The sequence below is a fragment of the Heptranchias perlo genome, chromosome 24, assembly GCF_035084215.1.
Source record: "Heptranchias perlo isolate sHepPer1 chromosome 24, sHepPer1.hap1, whole genome shotgun sequence".
Classification (NCBI taxonomy): Eukaryota; Metazoa; Chordata; class Chondrichthyes; order Hexanchiformes; family Hexanchidae; genus Heptranchias; species Heptranchias perlo.
In genome coordinates, this window is record NC_090348.1 from 13738202 (window position 1) to 13759641 (window position 21440).

General features: G+C 40.8%; 1 protein-coding gene across 1 annotated transcript in view; it reads left to right on the plus strand.

Annotated features, from left to right (window-relative positions):
- The window catches only part of ano2b (anoctamin 2b), a 135145-nt gene extending 114975 nt beyond the window's left edge, over nucleotides 1-20170 (plus strand). Inside the window, exons 22-27 of the mRNA XM_068004575.1 lie at nucleotides 1613-1764; nucleotides 4450-4602; nucleotides 4719-4771; nucleotides 6021-6199; nucleotides 6775-6880; nucleotides 19358-20170. Of these exons, the coding sequence (XP_067860676.1) occupies nucleotides 1613-1764; nucleotides 4450-4602; nucleotides 4719-4771; nucleotides 6021-6199; nucleotides 6775-6880; nucleotides 19358-19639 (925 nt within the window). The 3' untranslated portion in view covers nucleotides 19640-20170. The remainder of the gene's footprint in view (nucleotides 1-1612; nucleotides 1765-4449; nucleotides 4603-4718; nucleotides 4772-6020; nucleotides 6200-6774; nucleotides 6881-19357) is intronic.
- The last annotated feature ends 1270 nt before the right edge of the window (nucleotides 20171-21440 follow it).

Genomic DNA, 21440 nt, shown 5'->3' on the forward strand with positions numbered 1-21440 from the left:
ACTTTTATTTCCCCAACAAAGAAAGAAGAACAACAGCTTGCACCTATAAAGCATTTTTAACATAATAAAATATCTCACAGCGTTTCACAGGGGTGAAAATAATCAGATGCTGAGCAGTGAGGGAGAAGGGTTAGAAGTGATAATTGAAGGCAAAGTCAATGAGGGAGATTCTGAGAGGTCCATTGGAGAAGGGGAAGCACATGAGGGATTCAGGCAGGGTGCTCCAGAGTGCAGGACCCAGATGGCTGAAAGCTGTGTGACTGAAGATAGAGCATTGGGAAGTGAGGATGCAAAGGAGGCCAGAATTGAAAGAGAGGAGGGCATGTACAGGACCAGAGGGCTGAAGGAGGTTGCAGGGGGAGGTTGGGGTGAGGCCATGGAGGGACTTGTGGACGAGGACAAAGATTTTGAAATCAGTGCTTTGGGGAATAAGAAACCAATGAAAATTGGCAAGGATAAGGATGATGGAGAGTAAAACAACAGCTTGCACATGACTGTGAATAAAAAAGCATTTCAAATGCTCTTTGTAACTCCTGCATTTTTATTCACATTTCTTATCTGGACAGCATACTATGGGGGTAATTTTAACTTTGGGCAATAGTGTAAATGGGTGATAATGAATCAGCACCCCGTTTTACATCTCTCCTGATTTTCATTTCCATTGAAAGTAATTGAAATAAAAATCGGGAGAGATGTAAAACAGGCTGCCGATTTGCTATGGCCCGTTTAACACTATTGCACAAAATCAAAATTAACCCTAGGTTTCCAAGTGTGGAATCAAACTGTTTCTCGTTCAACGCACTCTACCTTCAAACTAATTCCACAAGCTAAAATCATTTCACTCTTAGAAAAATATGGACTTTTCACATTGCTGCATTCTATATATAATCCCCCCAAAGGCATGGAGACCCATTCTTGGTATGAATACTAATTTACCATAGACACAGGTAACCAGTAATTAACTCAGTTCGAACACAATCCTATGTCCGCGTTTGTATGAAATGCTTCGGATGAGTTTGAACCCTGTTTCCATTTACATAGTTACCTTGTGGGTAATTTTAACTTTAGGTGATGGTGAAAAATGGGCGATATTGAATTGGCCGACCGTTATATACCACGCCTGATTTTCCCTCCCGTTGAACATTATGTGGCCACGAACAGTAAAAACACCAGGGGGGAGGTGAAAAGGAAAGGGTATGGAAATATCGTCCATTGGGGGGATTAACTATTAATGAATATGGGAATATTAGCAAAATAATAATAAGCTATTTTATAAACAGTGACAAGAAGATTGAAGACCCTTCACAACAACCTAAACTCAATAATTAGTAGAGTGTCTGCATAATTGCTGCAAACACTAAAAGGTCAAAATAGTAGATATTCTTTGTTCTGTTCTGCTGAAGGCATTTTATACTGAAAGGAATTTCGTTACAAAGTGTTCTCTCATTCCATTTCAATTTAAAACTGTTTTGATCATCAACGGAAAGTCACAGATCTGAGTTGACATTTCTGCCCCTTCAGATGTTGCTTATTTTAAGCATAATCTTATCAATCACCAGGTTCCCATTTCATGTCTTGATTATGATGTTGTTAATTTGGGTTTATTCTACAGGAGAATGAAAAAGTTGTTCAGAAAACTGAAGGACGAAAGAGCTGAACCCAAAGAATCGAATAATTCCGGTGCTACTAGACAACCTCAACAATGGGATCTAGACTATAATTTGGAGCCTTTTACTGGCCTGACACCTGAATACATGGAGATGAGTAAGCAGTTACAATATTAAATGTATATCTTGCTTGTGTATTTTTAAATAGATAGCTTGAAATAAAGTCTATCTAGTCTAAGATGGGTGGTAAGGATGCCGGTCCCGCAAAATAAACCTGTTAAATACCTGAGGATTCTGAAAAAGATTGAGACCTGCAATCAGGAAACATGGCTGGTTAATTTTTTACAAATGAATTTGAATAAATTTATAGAAAAAATATCACAATTGTTTCAGCTTTTAGAAATTGCATCTGATTTAAGATACAAAGGAGGTAATTTTGACTTTGTGTGATAGTGTACAACATGTGATAGTGAATCGGCAGCCCGTTTTGCATCTCTCCTGATTATTATTTGCATTGACGTTAATGGAAATAAAAATAGTGAGAGATGTAAAACCGGCTGCCAACTCACTATCACCCATTTTACACTATCGCACAAAGTAAAAATTACCCCCAAAGAAGCAATGGGGCACAAATTGGTACAATTGAAAAAAATTATAGTTGAACATCAGAATAGATGATGCCTTGTTTTCTAAAACATTCCCGTAACAAGACACTAAAATTATGGGAAAATGATTTCTATTACAATTTATCTACTGTGTCTCATTTTAAGGCAGGCAAGGGACTTTGGTCCCTGGCCTCTAATATTGGCTCTTTGCACCGGCTACCAGGGGACACTGGAGGAAGATCCAGTGACAACTTTCCTTCTGGTTTTTTCTCCCCACCCCCTCAAAAAGATGCACGTGACTTCTACTCTACAGCTCACCACAGCAGCGCAGCTGAGATCAGGATCTCAACAGAATAATTGATGAACCTTAGCTCACCATTCATAAGAACATAATAATAGGAGCAGGAGTAGGCCATAAGGCTCCTCGAGCCTGCTCCGCCATTCAATAAAATCATGGCTGATCTTTGACCTCAACTCCACTTTCCTGGCCTATCCCCATTTCCCTTGATTCCCTTAGAGTCCAAAAATCTATCGATCTCGGTCTTGAATATACTTAATGACTGAGCATCCACAGCCCTCTGGGGTAGAGAATTCCAAAGATTCACAACCCTCTGAGTGAAGAAATTTCTCCTCATCTCAGTCCTAAATGTCCGATTCCTTATCCTGAGACTATGTTCCCTAGCTCTAGACTCTTCAGCCAGGGGAAACAGTCTCTCTCTGTCTACCCTGTCAAGCCCTCTAAGAATCTTATATGTTTCAATGAGATGACCTCTCATTCTTCTAAACTCCAGAGAGTATAGGCCCATTCTACTCAATCTCTCCTCATAGGACAGCCCTCTCATCCCAGGAATCAACCTAGTGAACCTTTGTTGCACTGCCTCTAAAGCAAGTATAACCTTCCTTAGGTAAGGAGACCAAAACTGTACACAGTACGCCAGGTGAGGTCTCACCAAAGCCCTGTACAATTGTAGCATGACTTCCTTACTCTTATACTCCAATACCCTTGCAATAAAGGCCAATATACCATTTGCCTTCCTAATTGCTTGCTGTACCTGCATGTTAACTTTCTGTGTTTTATGTACAAGGACACTCAAATCCTTCTGAACACCAACATTTAATAGTTTCTCACCATCTAAAAAATATTTCTGTGCCACCATACTTTGATATTCCAACATGTTGTTACAGCACTTGAACTACCTGTTTTCTTCAGAGTTTATTATCCTTCAGAGCACATTTTATGTGTGCTTTAAGCCTGTAGGAATACTTACTAATATTAATGTTCTAGGGAATGATTTCGGAGTTTCTCTGGATTATGATGTAAGTAGAGCTCCCAAATTAGAATCACATTTTACAGTATGTACTGTCAATATAAATTCCCCTTCAACTAATTGTCAAGCTTGTAACAGTCATGTCACAATCACTAGTCTATCAATGTAAACGACTCAGAGTATAGCCCACTGTTTGCATTGAGAGCTGTAGTTAGCAATAAAAGAAATTGACTCAGAAACTGAACAAAACGATCCCATCAGTTTCACATCATGAAAAATAATGTATACTCTTGACTGATTAGCAATAACTTGCATTTATATGGCATCTTTAAGGGTTAATACCGCAATGGTCCATGTGTTCTCTTGGACTGGTTTCGATAGCCTGAGGGCGGGGTCGGAGATAAATTTTCCAATGTTTTTTTTCCACCTTATTGGCCCTGTTTTTTTCCTCCTGTTATTTTTTACTTCTCCCAGGAGATTCCACAGCTGCGAGGGGGGCGGGGTAGGAAGTGTCTGGTCAGGATGCGCCTGGCATCGTGATTGTGGCGCAGGCTTGATGAACTAGCTGTTTTTTTCCTGTCATTTTCATACGTTGGTATCCTACATTCCCTGTGAGAAAGTTGCGCTTGAAGGGAGCATGGGTAGGAGATAAGGTTACAACACTGTAGCTGCAAATCTCTGACCTGTGCTCCTTACAAGTGCATCTCCCTGCTGGGAGAGTAGGATTGTGGAATTAGCCCTATAATTCCATCACAGGGTCTGATAACGGTTAAAAACTATTTAAGATTTGGTTTTGTGGTCTATAGTGTGTTCCGATGCCTTCGATTAAATTATTGTATTCATTCTTAGGTATCCATTATTTTCTGTGTAACCGCTCGCAGGCTACCCATATACATGCGTACTTGACTTACATAGCAAAGTGTGACTGTGTTCCTGTCAGCAGGCTTTAATGAATGCTATTTTCCACAGTTGTCCAATTTGGATTTGTGACACTCTTTGTCGCATCCTTTCCCTTGGCTCCCTTGTTTGCTCTTCTGAACAACATCATTGAGATAAGGCTGGATGCAAAAAAATTTGTCGCTGAACTCAGAAGACCAGATGCAGTGCGTGCGAAAGACATAGGTACGCCAGCAACCTGAAAATATACATCAGCCACTCATTTGGAATTACACACTTGAAGTTGATTTGCGTTGAATGTCGGTGCATCTTTATTGAAGTGTGTCTTCTTTGTCCAATAGGAATTTGGTATAACATTCTCAGTGGGATGGGGAAATTCTCAGTAATCATCAATGTAAGTCAATAAGCTTTCTGTTACCATCTCTAAATGTACAGGATCTTTATCTATGATGTACTGGGTTTAGCCATGATTGAAGCGTCACAAAGATTTACTCATCTTTTGACATGTTGGAAAATAAAATAAGATTAGTTATTGCTTTTCTACTCTGTGACTCGAAAATTATTTCTTAAATGCTGTACATACTTTTGCTTGCTTTTAGTAACCATTTGCAAGCAGTTTTAACTTTACAGGTTTAGAAAATTCAGCTTTTATTACTGTAATGACTAAAATTGGACATTTTGTACGTTTTCTTTTGGTTTAACTTTTATCAAGTTTAACATGGGCTTAACATGCTCAGAGTTCATCAGTTTTCTGCATTATTTCCTGGTGTTCTTTTTAAATTCCCCATGTATGTTATCAAACACCAAAAATACCCCCTGAAATTGAGCAGTGGGCTTTACTAATATACAGTAATTATGAATAATGGTCTGTATCCATGATGCATTGAGACTATTGTATGTTTTGTCGATTTAAGTCATATCTCAAGGAATTTTTCACTTGAGAATGTAACATCAACAGTTTGGCAGAACTTGTTGGAAACTTCCTTGTTGAGAAGTAAAGTATGTTTTGTTCATTTCACAGATTGTTGAGAAATCCCAAGGCAGCTTGTGCTTTGGGTTGCCTTTCTTTAATGTAAGGTTAGGCACATGAATCAGTTTGTAGGAAGCAACTTTTCCCATTAAATAGTGACACTGATATTTCAAGGCAGAAGAAGGACCTTGTTTGAAGCAGAAGAATGGCACGAATCCCAGGTTTTTCAGACAATCAGGCTCTGCATCAGACTTCTCAAGGTCCACAGCATTCACACATCATATTCCTGGACCATTAAACCAGCTTCACAGGAAACTAGAGGCCCCCTTAACAATTAGAGGAAGAGTTTGTACTTCACAGGGACAAATCTCCAAAAGTTGTTAAATATTAAACATGTACTTGTGAAATCTATATTCTGATTGATGTGTTGTGACTTGTATCTGCATGGCAAGGTTCAATTTAAAATGATTTTGCACTGTGCAAACTTTTATGGCCAGAAATAATTGAGAAGCTACTGTATTGGTGCTGAATTCAGGCTGGAACTTATTGTGACATTAGTGGACGACTGCTTAATACATTCGCGTGACAATCCTGTGTCCATTATTTAATGGAGACATTAACCCAATTTATTTTAGCAGTGGAATTAATCTCATTTTCTTTGTGTGTCATCCAGGCATTTGTAATCGCTATTACGTCAGATTTCATCCCACGTCTTGTTTACCAATACATGTACAGTGATGATGGAAGCATGCATGGGTTTGTGAATCATACCTTGTCATACTTCAATATCAGTGAATTGCTACAGGGTACACATCCACAATCATCACATTTCATCAATATTAAAGTCTGCAGGTAATTATATGTTCAGCTATTGCCACTGCTTGATTACTGTCTGTGATCTTTCTGTCATAAAGGCGCTTTAGCCTGTGGAGTTCAGGGAATTATATTCCTGTTTTTCTTTGTGCAGAAAGTTTAGATCCTCACTTAGTTGGCAAAATAAATGCTTCTGCATAATGTTTTAGATGCAACTGGGCTGTAGAAATGTTTCTTTGACCAAATGATCTGGTTGTAATCCATGATCCAAGTTGCTAATAACAGCTCTCTTACCAAAACACAGAGATTTAAAACAAGCTGGGCTCAGAGAAACATCAGCTTGGGTATAAGACCACATGTGGTACAGTATATGATCTTATTGAGCACCATTTGTGGTTTTCTCTCTGTGACTCGACTGCTTACAGCTGTAGGGTCTGTTTCCACCAAACAACTACACGTTTGGTATTATTTTAAGAAGCATTTTTCTGAAATCTCATATGATTTGGAAAGTTTTCTTTTTCATTACATATATTATTGCAACTCAATTCAGCTAATTAGCAATATCTTTACCTCCTATCCACCCCACCCCCCCTCATCCTGGCACATTACCATAGGTACAAGGATTACAGAGAACCATCATGGTCTGATCATGCCTATGACTACTCCAAGCAGTATTGGGCAATCCTGGCTGCACGTTTGGTATTTGTTATCATCTTCCAGGTAAGTCATGGGCAATGGGAATTAATGTTTCAAATTGGTACAATGGGCAATAATTGTAAAGAATTCAACGGCATTGAGTTGACGTTAAAATGTACTTTGAAAGGATTTTGAACATAGATCAAAAATACTGCCTAACTCGAGGTTAAAACACATCTGGTGAGTGGTGGGAATGTTCAGAAATTGAAAAGTTAAAAAATAGTAATGTAACTAAGGAGCAGACCATTTTGAAAACAAAAAGAGAAATGCATTGGATTACTGTAGCACCAATCAGCACCATCAGCACTTTATCAGTAGGATGCCATTGTAACAGAAGCACATTATTCCACCACTGACAGCACGCTGTAATATGAAGGAGACAAACTCTGCATCTCTCCATGGTGTCCAGGGCCCAATGTCTTAAGAGCAGAGATTGAAACTACAGCTCCATCTTTCCATTGTCCCTCTAACAAGAACTGGAGGGCCATGGGGGCACTAAAAAAGGCCAAAGCAATCATAGTATCATAGTAGGTACAGCACACGAGGAGGCCATTTGGCCCATCGTGCCTGTGCTGGCTTTTTGAAAGAGCTATCCAATTAGTCCCTTTGCCCTGCTCTTTCCCCATAGCCCTGCTCTTTCCCCATAGCCATGTACATTTTTTCCCTTCAAGTATTTATCTAATTCCCTTTTGAAAGTTACTATTGAATCTGCTTCCATCACCCTTTCAAGGCAGTGCATTCCAGATCATTACGACTCACTGCGTAAAAAAATGATTCCTCATGTCGCCTCTGGCTCTTTTGCCGATCACCTTAAATCTGTGTCCCCTGGTTACCGACCCTTCTGCCACTGAAAACAGTTTCTCCTTATTTACTCTATCAAAACTGTTCATGATTTTGAACACCTCCATCAAATCTCCCCTTAACCTTTTCTGTTCTAAGGAGAACAACCCCAACTTCTCCAGTCTCTCCACATAACTGAAGTCCCTCATCCCTGGTACCATTCGAGTAAATTCAATGCTTGGAAGTCTTGGGTCTCCACTGGAGACTGAGCATTACTATATAAGTATCTAGTGGTTAGTTATTACAGTGTTATAAAACCTCTGGAATATTCACTTAGAACAATGAGTTTTCGAACATTAATTTTATCCTTCATGCTTCTTTGCATAATGATTCTGTCACAGGCACTGCGTCTTGCTGCTATCATTTTACAATCCGAATGGATTAGTCCTCAAAGATTCAGACAGTTTGAGCAATAATTGATTTTTATTGCAGATCAATGAATGAAATAAAGGATGAGATGGTTTGGGTCCGTCACGGTTCTATGGCATGCTAGGGTTGTGTTAGCATTCAACATCAAAAGAGCCTCAGTGTGGTAACCCTCCTCCCCCAATATATGATGTGAGCACCAGGGCTAATAAAATCGATTCATCCAGTACAGACTGCCGCTGTGGTATTACCAGATACAGGCTACACCCACTCCACACAGCTCCAATAATGCTGCATTTTGATGATTTCCTTGCGTGTACTGGTATTTTAATAGGAATGATACAAAAATGTGCTTTTAATAGTGAGTTAAATAAACAATATTACATTTTAAAAAGGATGTAAAAAGATCCTTCTTTACGTATTCTTAGGTACACATCCATTGTATTACAACAGTACACCATATGATAATAAGAGACAATCCTTCATTCCTGACCCACATTTATTGCCTCCACTTTTGTCACCGTGCCCAGTTCCAGCATGTTGCACAGGTGGTCCCTGGTGATGTGTGACAATTCATTGGTGATGGTAATAGTACAAGTGATGAGAGTGATGCAGCAACAGCTATTTTGATTTATTGGCAGATGCATGACACACATTTATAATGAAGTAAACAACATGGAAGGACATTATATTTACCACATTGCATTCAATCATAGAAATGACAGCACAGAAGGGGGTCATCTGGCCTATTAGGCCTGAACTAGGCCTGAGTACCAGCTCTCTAACCAGAGCTATCGACTCTAATCTCATTTCCCTAGTAGAACTAGAGAAATTACAGCAGAGACAAGGGTTAATCATATCAGATTAGGGATTGAATCTGGAAGGTCTCTGGTCTTTGTGGCTTATAAAACCACAAGTTTAGTTCTAAGCCATTAGGGAAGGCCTTTTGTGGCAGTTGGCAGGTATATAACGACAAATTTCACATCCATTATAATACATTTAACACTTATTTCACTATCTCCCAAAAAAATCTCATTCACAGAAAAAGGAAACAATTACATCCTTGATAAAAGCTTTCACACTCCTTCCATTGGCCATGTTGGTTCTCACAACATCACTATATACCCCTAAAAGTTTCATTAATAACATCATAAGCATGTAAAAATAATCAACAATTTTGGAAAAGAAAGGCACAATATTTCAGCGCAAACTTACCCCAAGCCATCTTCCAATACCCAAAACAACTTTCCCTGCAAACGTCTGACCCTTTCTCAGGTCCTCAGGTGTGCCACTGTTCCCTGTGCTTGGACCACTATCTCCCAGGCCGCCACACATATTCATCCTCAGTGCCCTTAGTCTCCAGCTGTCCCCCTCGGCATTTGTTCAGGTGTCAGTGCTTCAGTTTTGCTCCAGGCAGCCTGCTGTCTCTTCAACTCCTGCGGCCACTGTCTCTGATCCCAACATGGCCATCCTTCCCACTGTGCACAGATGATCTTTCAGGCCTGTATGCATCTGCTCTGTTTCTGGTCACCCACTTTTTTTTGCTTCCAGTGTATCCACAGCAGACTGTGTCTGCTCCTGGCTTACCTGCCGACATTATCTCATTCCAAGGCAGCTTCCAGACAATTTCTCCTGGGCTGATCGCAGACTGCCTTCTCCTGGGCTGATCTCAGACTGCCTTCTCCTGGGCTGATCTCAGACTGCCTTCTCCTGGGCTGATCGCAGACTGCCTTCTCCTGGGCTGATCTCAGACTGCCTTCTCCTGGGCTGATCTCAGACTGCCTTCTCCTGGGCTGATCGCAGACTGCCTTCTCCTGGCTGATCCTAGACAGCCTCTTCCTGTCTGATCCTTGTACCCATTCCAAACAAATACATGTGACAACCTTCATCTGCGTACGTTGGCTTTTAAAGGGCATGGCATAGAGATTGAATGCATCAATAAAGGAATGTATGTGGAAATCGCAGAGAGATTGGGAAACATGCAAAACAAAATAGAACTCCATCTTGCTTCAAACTATAAATTTCTGTATTACATCTTTATCATCAGAGACTCCAATTAATTCATGTATTCTTAAACGGGTTCCTCTGTATGCATGCGGTTAGAAAGTCACTATAAAGTTTGTCTTGCAATAGCCATTGGTTTTGTGCAAGCGGTCAGCCATTGCTGATGTCACTGACTATAATCAGAACCCAATCAGGTCTCGTTTGTTTAGCTAGTACTGATATTGTAGGCAAGTTTGTAACTGTGGGAGAAGACAGAATTCATTATCTGTGATACCTGCCATCATTAAAGGGGTGTTAGGGCAGATGAAATTCCAAAGGATTTTGTTTCAGTCCTCGGCCAAGTAAATGACTCACAGACAGGTAAGGGACTGCTGTTCAGTGTATCTACGCAACTGGTACAACTGATTAATAACACGGTTGCATGCCTAATCTCGAAGGACTGTTTTGATCTGTGGCATTCTTCAAAGAAGCCTGTTTCTACTTCAAAAGAATCCAAACTATGTCCTAGGATGTTTAGTCCTTTGTTTGTTTGCCAGTTGATTGTTAAGGCAGTGGGAGGCGCTCCATACAGCTGAAGCACACACATTTTAGTCATCAATGATTGAGTTTAAAGATTCTGTAAAAAACTAAGATCTTGGGACTTTATTATTTTCAAGACAATTTAAAATATTGTGCAAGTCAAGCATTGTATTGCTGATTATTAGAAACATTCTTTTGTTTCTGTGTAATCATATTCCATGTAAATAAATTTGACTATTAGTTTTACCCTGAATGCCACAATCCAACAGCGTGGTGTTTTCCTCCGTTAAGAATGCACATGAGAAGTGGTGGACTGGCCACACAATCTCTGGTGTGGAAGACCACAATAAAAGGGTAATTATTAATCCAGTGGCACGGTATTCAAATCATAGGAGATGCATGCCTGCTTATTGACATTGATGAGGAGAGCTGGGAGGCAGTACAAATTATATTGGGAGAAAATAGATCTTCTTGGACATTAGCCTTACGGAATCCAGCCCGTTTATATTGGAGTCACAACTGACTGCGTGAGATCTCCACTTTGGGCATCTGTAGCACAAACGTTGCAGTGGCACTAATATAAAGGCAGCTTTTGAAAGATGTTGCAGTGTCCAGGAAAGCTCTTTTTGTGTGAGCGATAGTGAAACTAGTTTAAAATCCGCACAGAGCTGAAGTGCCTCAGTTGTTCCCTCTGGTGAAAGCCCATCTTGTTTTCCACCTCTCCTGCCCTTAGTACTGTTGAAACTACCTTGTAATGTGTAGTTCTTGAAGTGGTTTTGTAATATAATATGGCAACATCAGAAATTTTAGGAACAGGAAGAGGCTATTGGGTCCCGCAAGCTGTTACAAGATGTTTGGTATAAGGAATGATGAGGAGCTTGACCACAATTAATAGCAGTCAAATTAAAAACAGAAGTGTTTGAAATCTGTTTGAGAGCTGACATGATGGAAATATAACTTTTGACCATTTTCCATTTGCTTTCTATTTACAGAATTTTAGGAAATGTTACTCCAGTATCAGCTGATAGTGGTTAGCTGCTAGATTTATTAGTCAGCTGCTAATGAGTCTTCTCTGCTTGGCTTGATTCATTCGTAATTCAGCGCTGTTCCAGTTTATGGTTGCTGATCAAGTTATGCTCAATGTCACAGGTAGTCGCTTAAATGGCGCATCAATCAGTATGCTTCCACTATATTTTAAAGATCAAATTGTAGAGCGACAACTGCACTAATTATCTAGCTCTTGTTCTAGCTCAAACATCACTAGTGTCCATAGTTTCCAACGCTTTGTTTCCTTCAAGTGCCTTACGAAATATTTACTGAAAGACTTTTTTTTAAGGTAGAATAAAAGGTAGAATAAAAGGTAGAACACGTGGCAGCCAATTTGTGCACAGCAAGCTCCCACAAACAGCAATGTGATAATGACCAGATAATCTGTTTTTTGTGGTGTTGGTTGAGGGACAAATGTTATACAGGACACCGTGGATAACTCCCATGCTCTTCTTTGAAATAGTGCAATGGGATCTTTTACATCCACCTGAGAGGACAGATGGGGTTTCGTTTAACTTCTCACCGATAGACGGCACCTCTAACAGTGCAATACTCCTTCAGTAATGCACTGAAATGTCAGCCTGGATTTTGCGCTCAAGTCTCTGGAGTGGGGACCTAAACCCACAATGTTCTGACTCAGAGGCGAGAGTGCTACCAACTGAACCAAGACTGACAATCAAATCAATCTGTGCAGTGTATTGGAGCAATAGAAAAGGTGTAGCATAGATTCACCAGGCTGAGAGCAGGGATCAGAGAGGATATAGTTATGATGATAGACTTAAAAATTAGGGGGTAATTTTCACCTTCATCGTTTGGGCGGTAAACTGTCAGAGCAGATCACCCGCCCGTTGTGGAACCCGCCTGATGCGCTCCAACAGTTTACCGCCCAAGGTTAGAATTAACCCCTTGGACTATATTCACTGGAGCAATGAATGTTAAGGGGATATCTAATAGAGGTATTCAAATTTAGAAGAGGGTTTGAGAGAATAAATCATGAAAGATTATTTTCACTGGTTAGTGAATCAGTAACAAAGGGGCAGAGACTTGGGATTAGTACAAAAAGCATAAAGAGGGAGGTTGGATTATATTAATGCAAAGGATTTATTATACTGTGGAATATATTACAAGTGCCTGTTGAAGTCAAATCAATCACTAATTCTATAATCCCATTCTACCAGCACAGAAGCTGGCCTCGAAGGGAGCACATGTAGCAGATAAGGCTACAAGATTGTGCCCTCTCCCCCCTCCCCGATTCTCTGACCCGCACTTCCCGTGAGTGCAGCTTCCCAGTGGGAGCACCAGACTGTGGAATTAATGCTTAGAAAGACAACTGAAGAAGAAAAATATCAAATGGTATGGGGAAAGAATGAGGAAATGGGATAGAGGAGATCATTTTGATGTAGAAGTCACAATAGCATAGGCACGATGGGCTGAGTGGCCCCCTTCCGTGCTGAGAATTCTATGATTCCACGACTTTAAGAAACTAATAATAGGCCAGTGGATACACAGGAAATCATAACTAAGGACAGACAACTAGATTGAAGGACCAAACCTGCAGTCTTATCCTTCAGTCAGCCTGCCTGTCCTCAATTACAGCTCAATTACTTTTACTTTCCATTACTGCTGATTATTCCTGATGGTTATTTCGGGCTTCAGTTGATTTCATAAAGAATTCAGCCGACCATCTGATATCTTTTAAAGGTTGAAACAGTACTTGTGGAAGGAGAATATTCGTTCCTGGAGGAATAAATATGATTAATGTTTCACAAGATATCCTTTCATGCTCTGTGTCAATGGTTCAGATAACTGTAAGCCGTTGATTGTCTGTAAAACAGTATTCTTCTCTGAATGATGGTGGCACTTTTGCACAGAGCGCTGGTAGTGCAGCATACAAAGTGGGAAGAGCATTGACGATGGGGATAAATTGCTTCCTCGTTGTTCCTCCAATCTGAGTACTAAGGATTGCATCCTCCAAGTCAGCCACAAACACACAGAGACTTGCACACAGTCCCACAATCTGCCAGACCCAGACACTTGCACAGTGTCCCACAGTCTGCCCCGTTCAGACTCTCTCTTGTCCCCAGCACCCATTCATTTACACCTGCCCAGGTAGCTAGAGGCACAACACTGATTAACTACTGTTTATATCAAAGGGTGGGAATGTCAGATGTTTTGAGAAAACCGCTCAGACTGACAACCCGCATACCAGCATCTGGAGTTTGTTCAGAATTCTGTTATTTAAAATGAAGCAACCTGGCTTTAATTTCACTGTATGCTCCTATTTCAATCGATTCAAACGGCAAAGTGCCTTTATTTGTGAATACAAAGTTCCAAAAACGTTCCGGGCGGATTAGCGATGGAGAGGAAATCCAAACACGCTCATGTTACCGATCTGGGCTTCCTGCACACTTGCAGCACGCGACTGGGTTAAGCTGTTGCTAGATGGTGGTTGGCCAAGAGCACGAGCCAGGGCCAGGGGAATTAGGAAAACCAGGCAACAAAGCAACACGAGGAGTAGGTTATCCCAGTGGAGACCGTCCAGAAGGAAAAGTTGGAGGTGAAGATATTGAATAAGAAAAACAAGTGGTGTGTTTTTCATTATATCCTGTTGGATTTATCCTGGACAGATGATGTTGATTGTGATACCTGGGTAACTAACAAACTCTGGTCATAGGGAATTAAGAAGCGAGTTTCCCCCTGATTCCATTTCTATATTTTTATGCTACTGGGTTCAACTGTGGACTGGGACTGGCTGCTTGGGAAGATGTGTGCTCACAGCTAGCTCCCTCATTGGTGAGTAGTTATTAAATCCACTGATGAAGGAACGGCTCTAAGAACAGGAAGCTAGGAAAAGGTGGAGGGGTAGCTCTGTTAATTAAGGATGACATGAGTATAATAGAGAGAAATGACTTTAGTTCTAAAGACCAAGATGTAGAATCAGTTTGGGTAGAGATAAGAAATAGTAAATGCAAGAAGTTACTTGTGGGAGTAGTTTATAGGCCCCCTAACAGTAACCACACTGTAGGACAGGGTATACAGGAAGAAATAATGGGGGCTTGTGAGAAATTAACAGCAGATTGGAAGAATCTGATTGGCAAAGGTAGCTTGGAAGATGAGTTCGTAGAGTGCTTTCGAGACAGTTTCTTAGAGCAGCACATTCTAGAGCCAACCAGAGAGCAGGCATTTCTAGATCTGGTAATGTGTAATGAGAAAGGATTAATGAATGACCTAATTGTAAAGGAACCTCTAGGTAGCAGTGATCACAATATGATTGAATTTCGCATTCAGTTTGAGGGAGAGAAGAGTAAGCCTAATACTAGTGTTTTAAACTTAAATAAGGGCAACTATGAGGGCATGAAGCAGAGCTGGCTAAAGTGAACTGGGAACTTAGGTTAAGAGATATGTCAGTAGAGATGTAGTGGCAGAGATTTAATGAGATATTTCATAACACTCAGCAAAGATACACTCCAGTGAGAAAGAAAGACTCTAGGGGAAGAACGTACCATCCGTGGCTAACTAAGGAAGCTAAAGACAGTATCAAATTGAAAGAAAAAGCATACAATTCCATGAAGATTAGTGGCAGGTCAAAAGATTGGTTAGAATATAAAAAACAGCAAAGAATGACTAAAAGAATAATAAGGAGGGAGAAATTAGAGTACGAGAGAAAGCTAGCTAGAAATATAAAAACAGATAGTAAGAGTTTCTACAGGTATTTAAAAAGGAGAAGAGTAAGTAAAGTGAGCGTTGGTCCTCTAGAGAGTGAGTCTGGGGAATTACTAATGGAGAATAAGGAAATGGCGGATGAATTGAACAGATATTTTGAGTCCATCTTCGCCGTAGAGGATACAAATAACATTCCAGAAATAATTGTGAAAGGGAGGGAGGAACTTAAAACATTTACAATCACCAGGGAAAGGGTTCTGAAAAAATTATTAGAACTAAAAGCTGACAAGTCCCCAAGTCATAGAGTCATAGAGTTATACAGCACGGATAGAGGCCCTTCGGCCCATCGTGTCCGCGCCGGCCATCAAGCCCAGTCTAATCTAATCCCATATTCCAGCATTTGGTCCGTAGCCTTGCATGCTATGGCATTTCAAGTGCTCATCCAAGTGCTTCTTGAATGTTGTGAGGGTTCCTGCCTCCACAACCCTCTCAGGCAGTGAGTTCCAGACTCCAACCACCCTCTGGGTGAAAAATTTCTTTCTCAAATCCCCTCTAAACCTCCCGCCTTTTACCTTGAATCTATGCCCCCTTGTTATAGAACCCTCAACGAAGGGAAAAAGCTCCTTAGTATCCATCCTATCTATGCCCCTCATAATTTTGTACACCTCAATCATGTCCCCCCTCAGCCTCCTCTGCTCCAAGGAAAACAAACCCAATCTTCCCAGTCTCTCTTCATAGCTGAAGCGCTCCAGCCCTGGTAACATCCTGGTGAATCTCCTCTGCACCCTCTCCAAAGCGATCACATCCTTCCTGTAGTGCGGCGACCAGAACTGCACACAGCACTCCAGCTGTGGCCTAACCAGTGTTTTATACAGCTCCATCATAACCTCCTTGCTCTTATATTCTATGCCTCGGCTAATAAAGGCGAGTATCCCATATGCCTTCTTTACCACCTTATCTACCTGTTCCGCCACCTTCAGGGATCTGTGACGGACTTCATCCTAGGGTCTTAAAAGAAGTGGCTGCAGAGGTAGTAGATGCATTGGTATTAATTTTCCAAAATTCCCTAGATTCTGGAAGGGTCCCATTAGATTGGAAAATAGTGAATGTAACTCCTTTATTCAAGAAAGGAGGGAGGCAGAAAGCAGGAAACTACAGGCCAGTTAATTTAACATCTGTATTAGGGAAAATGCTAGAATCTATTATTAAGGAGGTTATAGCAGGGCACTTAGAAAATGTCAGTGCAGTCAGGCAGAGTCAACACAGCTTTGTGAAAGGGAAATCATGTTTGACTAATTTATTAGAGTTCTTTGAGGAAGTAACAAGCAACGTGGATAAAGGGGATCCTGCGGATGTGGTGTACTTGGATTCCCAGAAGGCTTTTGACAAGGTGCCACATCAAAGGCCACTGCACAAAATAAGAGCTCATGGTATAGGGGGTAACATATTAGCAAGGATAAAGGATTGGTTAACCAACAGGAAACAGAGAGTAGGCATAAATGAGTCATTTTCAGGTTGGCAAGATGTAACGAGTGGAGTGCCACAGGGATCAGTGCTGGGGCCTCAACTATTTACAATCTATATCAATGACTTGGATGAAGGGACCGAATGTATGGTTGCTAAATTTGCTGATGACACAAAGGTAGGTAGGAAAGTAAGTTGTGAAGAGGACATAAGGAGTCTGCAAAGGGATATAGATAGGTTAAGTGAGTGGGCAAAAATTTGGCAGATGGAGTATAATGTGGGAAAATGTGAACTTGTCCACTTTGGCAGGAGGAATAGAAAACAATATATTATTTAAATGGAGAGAGATTACAGAACTCTGGGTGTCCTAGTACATGAATCACAAAAGGTTAGTATGCAGGTACAGCAAGTGATTAGGAAGGCAAATGGAATGTTGTCATTTATTGCAAGGGGAATGGAATATAAAAATAGAGATGTTTTGCTACAGTTGTACAGGGCATTGGTGAGACCACATCTAGAATACTGTGTGCAGTTTTGGTCTCCTAATTTAAGAAAGGACATAATTGCTTTAGAGGTGGTTCAGAGAAGGTTCACTCGACTGATTCCTGGGATGAGGGGCTTATCTTATGAGGAAAGGTTGGATAAGTTGGGCCTGTATACACTGGAGATTAGAAGAATGAGAGGTGATCTTATTGAAACATATAAGATCCTGAGGGGACTTGAAGGAGTAGATGCTGAGAGGATGTTTCCTCTTGTGGGAGAGACTAGAACTAGGAGCCACAGTTTAAAAATAAGGGGTCTTCCATTTAAGACGGAGATGAGGAGAAATTTTTTCACTCAGAGGGTCGTGAGTCTGTGGAACTCCTTTCCCCAGAGAACGGTGGAGGCAGGGTCATTGAATATTTTTAAGGCAGAGTTAGATAGATTCCTGATTATCAAGGGAGTCAAAGGTTATAGTAGGTAGACAGGAAAGTAGGGTTGAGGTCGCAATCAGATCAGCCATGATCTTATCAAATGGCAGAGCAGGCCCGAGGGGCCGAATGGCCTACTCCTGCTCTTAATTCGTATGTTCTTTTGTTTGTATGTTCGTAACAGGCCATTCCGGATGTGCTCAATAAAAATAAGCAAATAGATTGACATCAAAAGCATGACCACAGCAGACAGGGGTGCTGTAGATGTTAAGACATCCATCACGGGCTGGGTAACAAGGGCTCCTGGGCGTAGTTTGGACACCCCTGAAGTAGGTTTTGCAGAAAGAAGAGAATAAAAGAAACATTAAAGTGGGGGTGAGATCAAACGTCAGCAATAGGTGTGACTGCGTGTGTGCACTGCACCTTAGTCCTGCTCCTATAATGCTGCATGCAAGTACACACAATGCAAAGTGGTAGGACCACAGGTTCGGGTCCAAAGGTCTCCTTGTGAAAAGTGCCATCAACAAGAAGTGGAAATTGAAGTTTAGAGGAAAAATGAGTTGGTGAGTCATGCTGGTCAGGTCTTGTGTACCTTCTACCAGGTGAATGAGAACTTTTCAGCAGGTTGCCTGCCCACCAAGGGTATGGCCAGGAATTTCAGGGTTTTTGAATCAGAAATGCAGCCTATGGATTATCCTTAAGTCAGTTAAGGGCTTCCAGTTCTCACATGAAAATCATCTTGAACATGAAAGCCAAATGTAGTCAGTATGAGTCAGGAGTATGTCCTAACTAATAGTACTGAGGTGTCTCTGGGATCAAGGACAATTCCTGTTTGAATTTGAGCAAAGATGGCCAAATAAGCTGGAGCTATAGGACACAGTGATAGATAAAACCCCTTAAAATGGGAACATTTATAACATTTTCCTCCTGTAGTACTAAATGTTGATCTATTTTTTTTAAGGAGACAGGACAGTAATATTGTGTCCAATTCTGGGCACCACACTATTGGAAGGATGTCAAGGCCTTGGAGATGGTGCAGAGTAGATTTATTAGAATTATACCACGGATGAGGGACTTCAGTTATGTGGAGAGACTAGAGAAGCTGGGATTGTTCTCCTTAGAGCCAAAAAGGTTAAGGGAAGATTTAATAGAGGTGTTCCAAATTATGACTGGTTTTGATAGAGTAAATAAGGAGAAACTATTTCCAATGGCAGGAGGGTCGGTAACCAGAGGCCACAGATTTAATATAATTGGTAAAAGAACCAGAGGGGAGATGAGGAGAATTATTTTTATGTAGTGAGTTGTTATGATCTGGAATGCGCTGCCTGAAAGGGTGGTGGAAGCAGATTCAATAGTAACTTTCAAAAAGGAATTGGATATGTGCTTGAAAAGGAAAAGTTTGGGGAAAGAGTGTGCGAGTGGGACAAATTGGATAGCTCTTTTAAAGAGCCGGCACAGGTACGATGGGCTGAATGGCCTCCTTCTGTGCTCTATGATTCTGTGCCATAGTACTTTAATGGATAATATTCTGCCCTCGGTAATTTACTGTATTGTGCAAAATGCAAATATAAACAAGTCTCTTTTTCCTTGCCTGTCCTTTTAGATAAATTCTATGTATAGTCAGGAACTGTGGACTTATCACAAATGAACCTTGTTATCATTCTGCGTTCTGTTCATTGAATTTCAGAATCTGGTGATGTTCTTAAGTGAGGTACTTGATTGGCTGATCCCCGATATTCCCAAGGACATCAGCGAGCGAATGAAAAAGGAGAAAACCCTGCTTGTTGATGTGTTCCTGAAGGAAGAGCACGAGAAGGTTCAGCTGATTGAAAGCTTTCTATTGCGGGACAAGCAGAAGCAAAAGCCCAAGAACGAAGCATGGAGGGCCCGAACAGCCAGCTTCTCTCAGATCACCAAAAGTCAGCGGAGCAGCTTCACGTCGTTTAGCTCACAGCACACGGACGTCTGAGCTCACGAATCTCCAGAGGACTAACCATATGTGCCCTTGACACAAGGGGGAGCAAAACTAAAGCTCACTGCTTGAAATAAGCTGCAATTAATAATGTTCTCACACGGAAAATAAAAGAAATATGAGGAACACCGTGTGCAAGCAGGAGTGCAAAACCACAGAACAAAAATGAAAGATTGCACTGAAATGCAACTGCAATTAATTTGCACTTTTATGTAAAGAGTGGGTGATTTTCTCAGTTAAAAAAAACCTGCTTGAGAAATACTGCGATGGTACCAATGTAAACAGGGTCATTCACTGAATGTGACTGAGAGATCAGACGGGGACATAATGGAAGCTTGATATGATCGGAACTATTAGGTTTAGTTGAACTCAGTCATGTGTGATGTATGTAAATGTTTGCTACTTCTGTATGACAACATTTTCATATACTGTACATTGTTAAAATAACAAGAAAAACTGCTGTTTGTGCTTTTAAAGAGGATATTTTAATATTTAATGTGCAGTTTATGATGGTATTTTATGCTTAGATACAGTGATTGTAATAATAAAAGTGGGTATATGTGTGATATGCCCACTAAAACAAGTCTATCGTGGATAAAATAAACTGACCTTTTATTTCGAATTATTTTGGTTTTTCTAAACTTTATTTTGTAAGTCAACAATGCAAGGTTTAATTTTATGAAATCACATTCTCAACTTGGAGCCTCACCCACTGGGGGCATGTCTCGGCAATTCAGGCACCTGTTCCCAATTTTCCCCGTCCCAGACAGAAATAGTGGATGGCATGTGCCCGCATTCACAATCCCAGCGGGTGAGGCTCCAGGACGAGAGTGCAGCTTCATAAATCTACTCCTTAATTTACGCCATGGACAGAAGGGTATAAACACTTAATACGCTCATCTGAAATCGCTTTCCCTGCTATTTCAGATGAACACATTAAATGTCTGTGCGCTAGTGACCCACAACAAAATTTCAGGACGGTTGGTTTAACTTTGTCCCAGTACGTTGTTTATATCTTACAAGAAGGCTAGTAAAGAGGGACTGCTCACTTCTCTTATGTTTGTGAATGAAAAGAGTCTCAGAAATGACTTAGAATTGAAGGGCCTTTTTTTAGATCCATTTCCCTGGGACAGAGCTTTGTGATAAATATTACATTTGACTGTTCTTGCTCTCTCTTTACAATGTCTTTCTTGTAGTTTAGCTGTAAAGCTGCTGTACAATTTGATCTATAGCGATTAGTGCTCCCAATATATCAACCCTTACAGACATAAATGAGCCCAAAATCAGCAGCATGATAACTAACTTAAAGAGCCAGGCCAGAGATGTGCGTACCTGAATATTCAGCTGAACCAATAGTCTAAACTTTTAACTTCCTTGTGTTCTTCCAGGCATAACTTTGCCCTTCTACCCGTTTGTATATGTCGCACTGCAGGGCTGTTCAATCTGTAGCCATAGGGCCCATGTGCCCTCCCCTCCACACCCCCCCACCCACCATGCCCTGGCAAGCTGGCCCTCAAAACCCATTCTTATTTACAGTTAGTTCTTATTCTCTGCTTCATCCTGTATGAATTTTGTGGGCCTGTAAATTTGGAGAGGGCTATCCTTAGTGGATGGGTCATAAATCAGACAGATCTGTTCGCATGAGCAACTAGACATATATACACCATTAATGGGATTGTGGGTTTAAATTTTAAATATGGCTCTGTACGAAGACAAAATGTTGAACCTCCCTGTCTTATTGTACTGCTATCCATTCACATTTATGCCAATAATCTGTCATTTTATCTAGCTTTACACA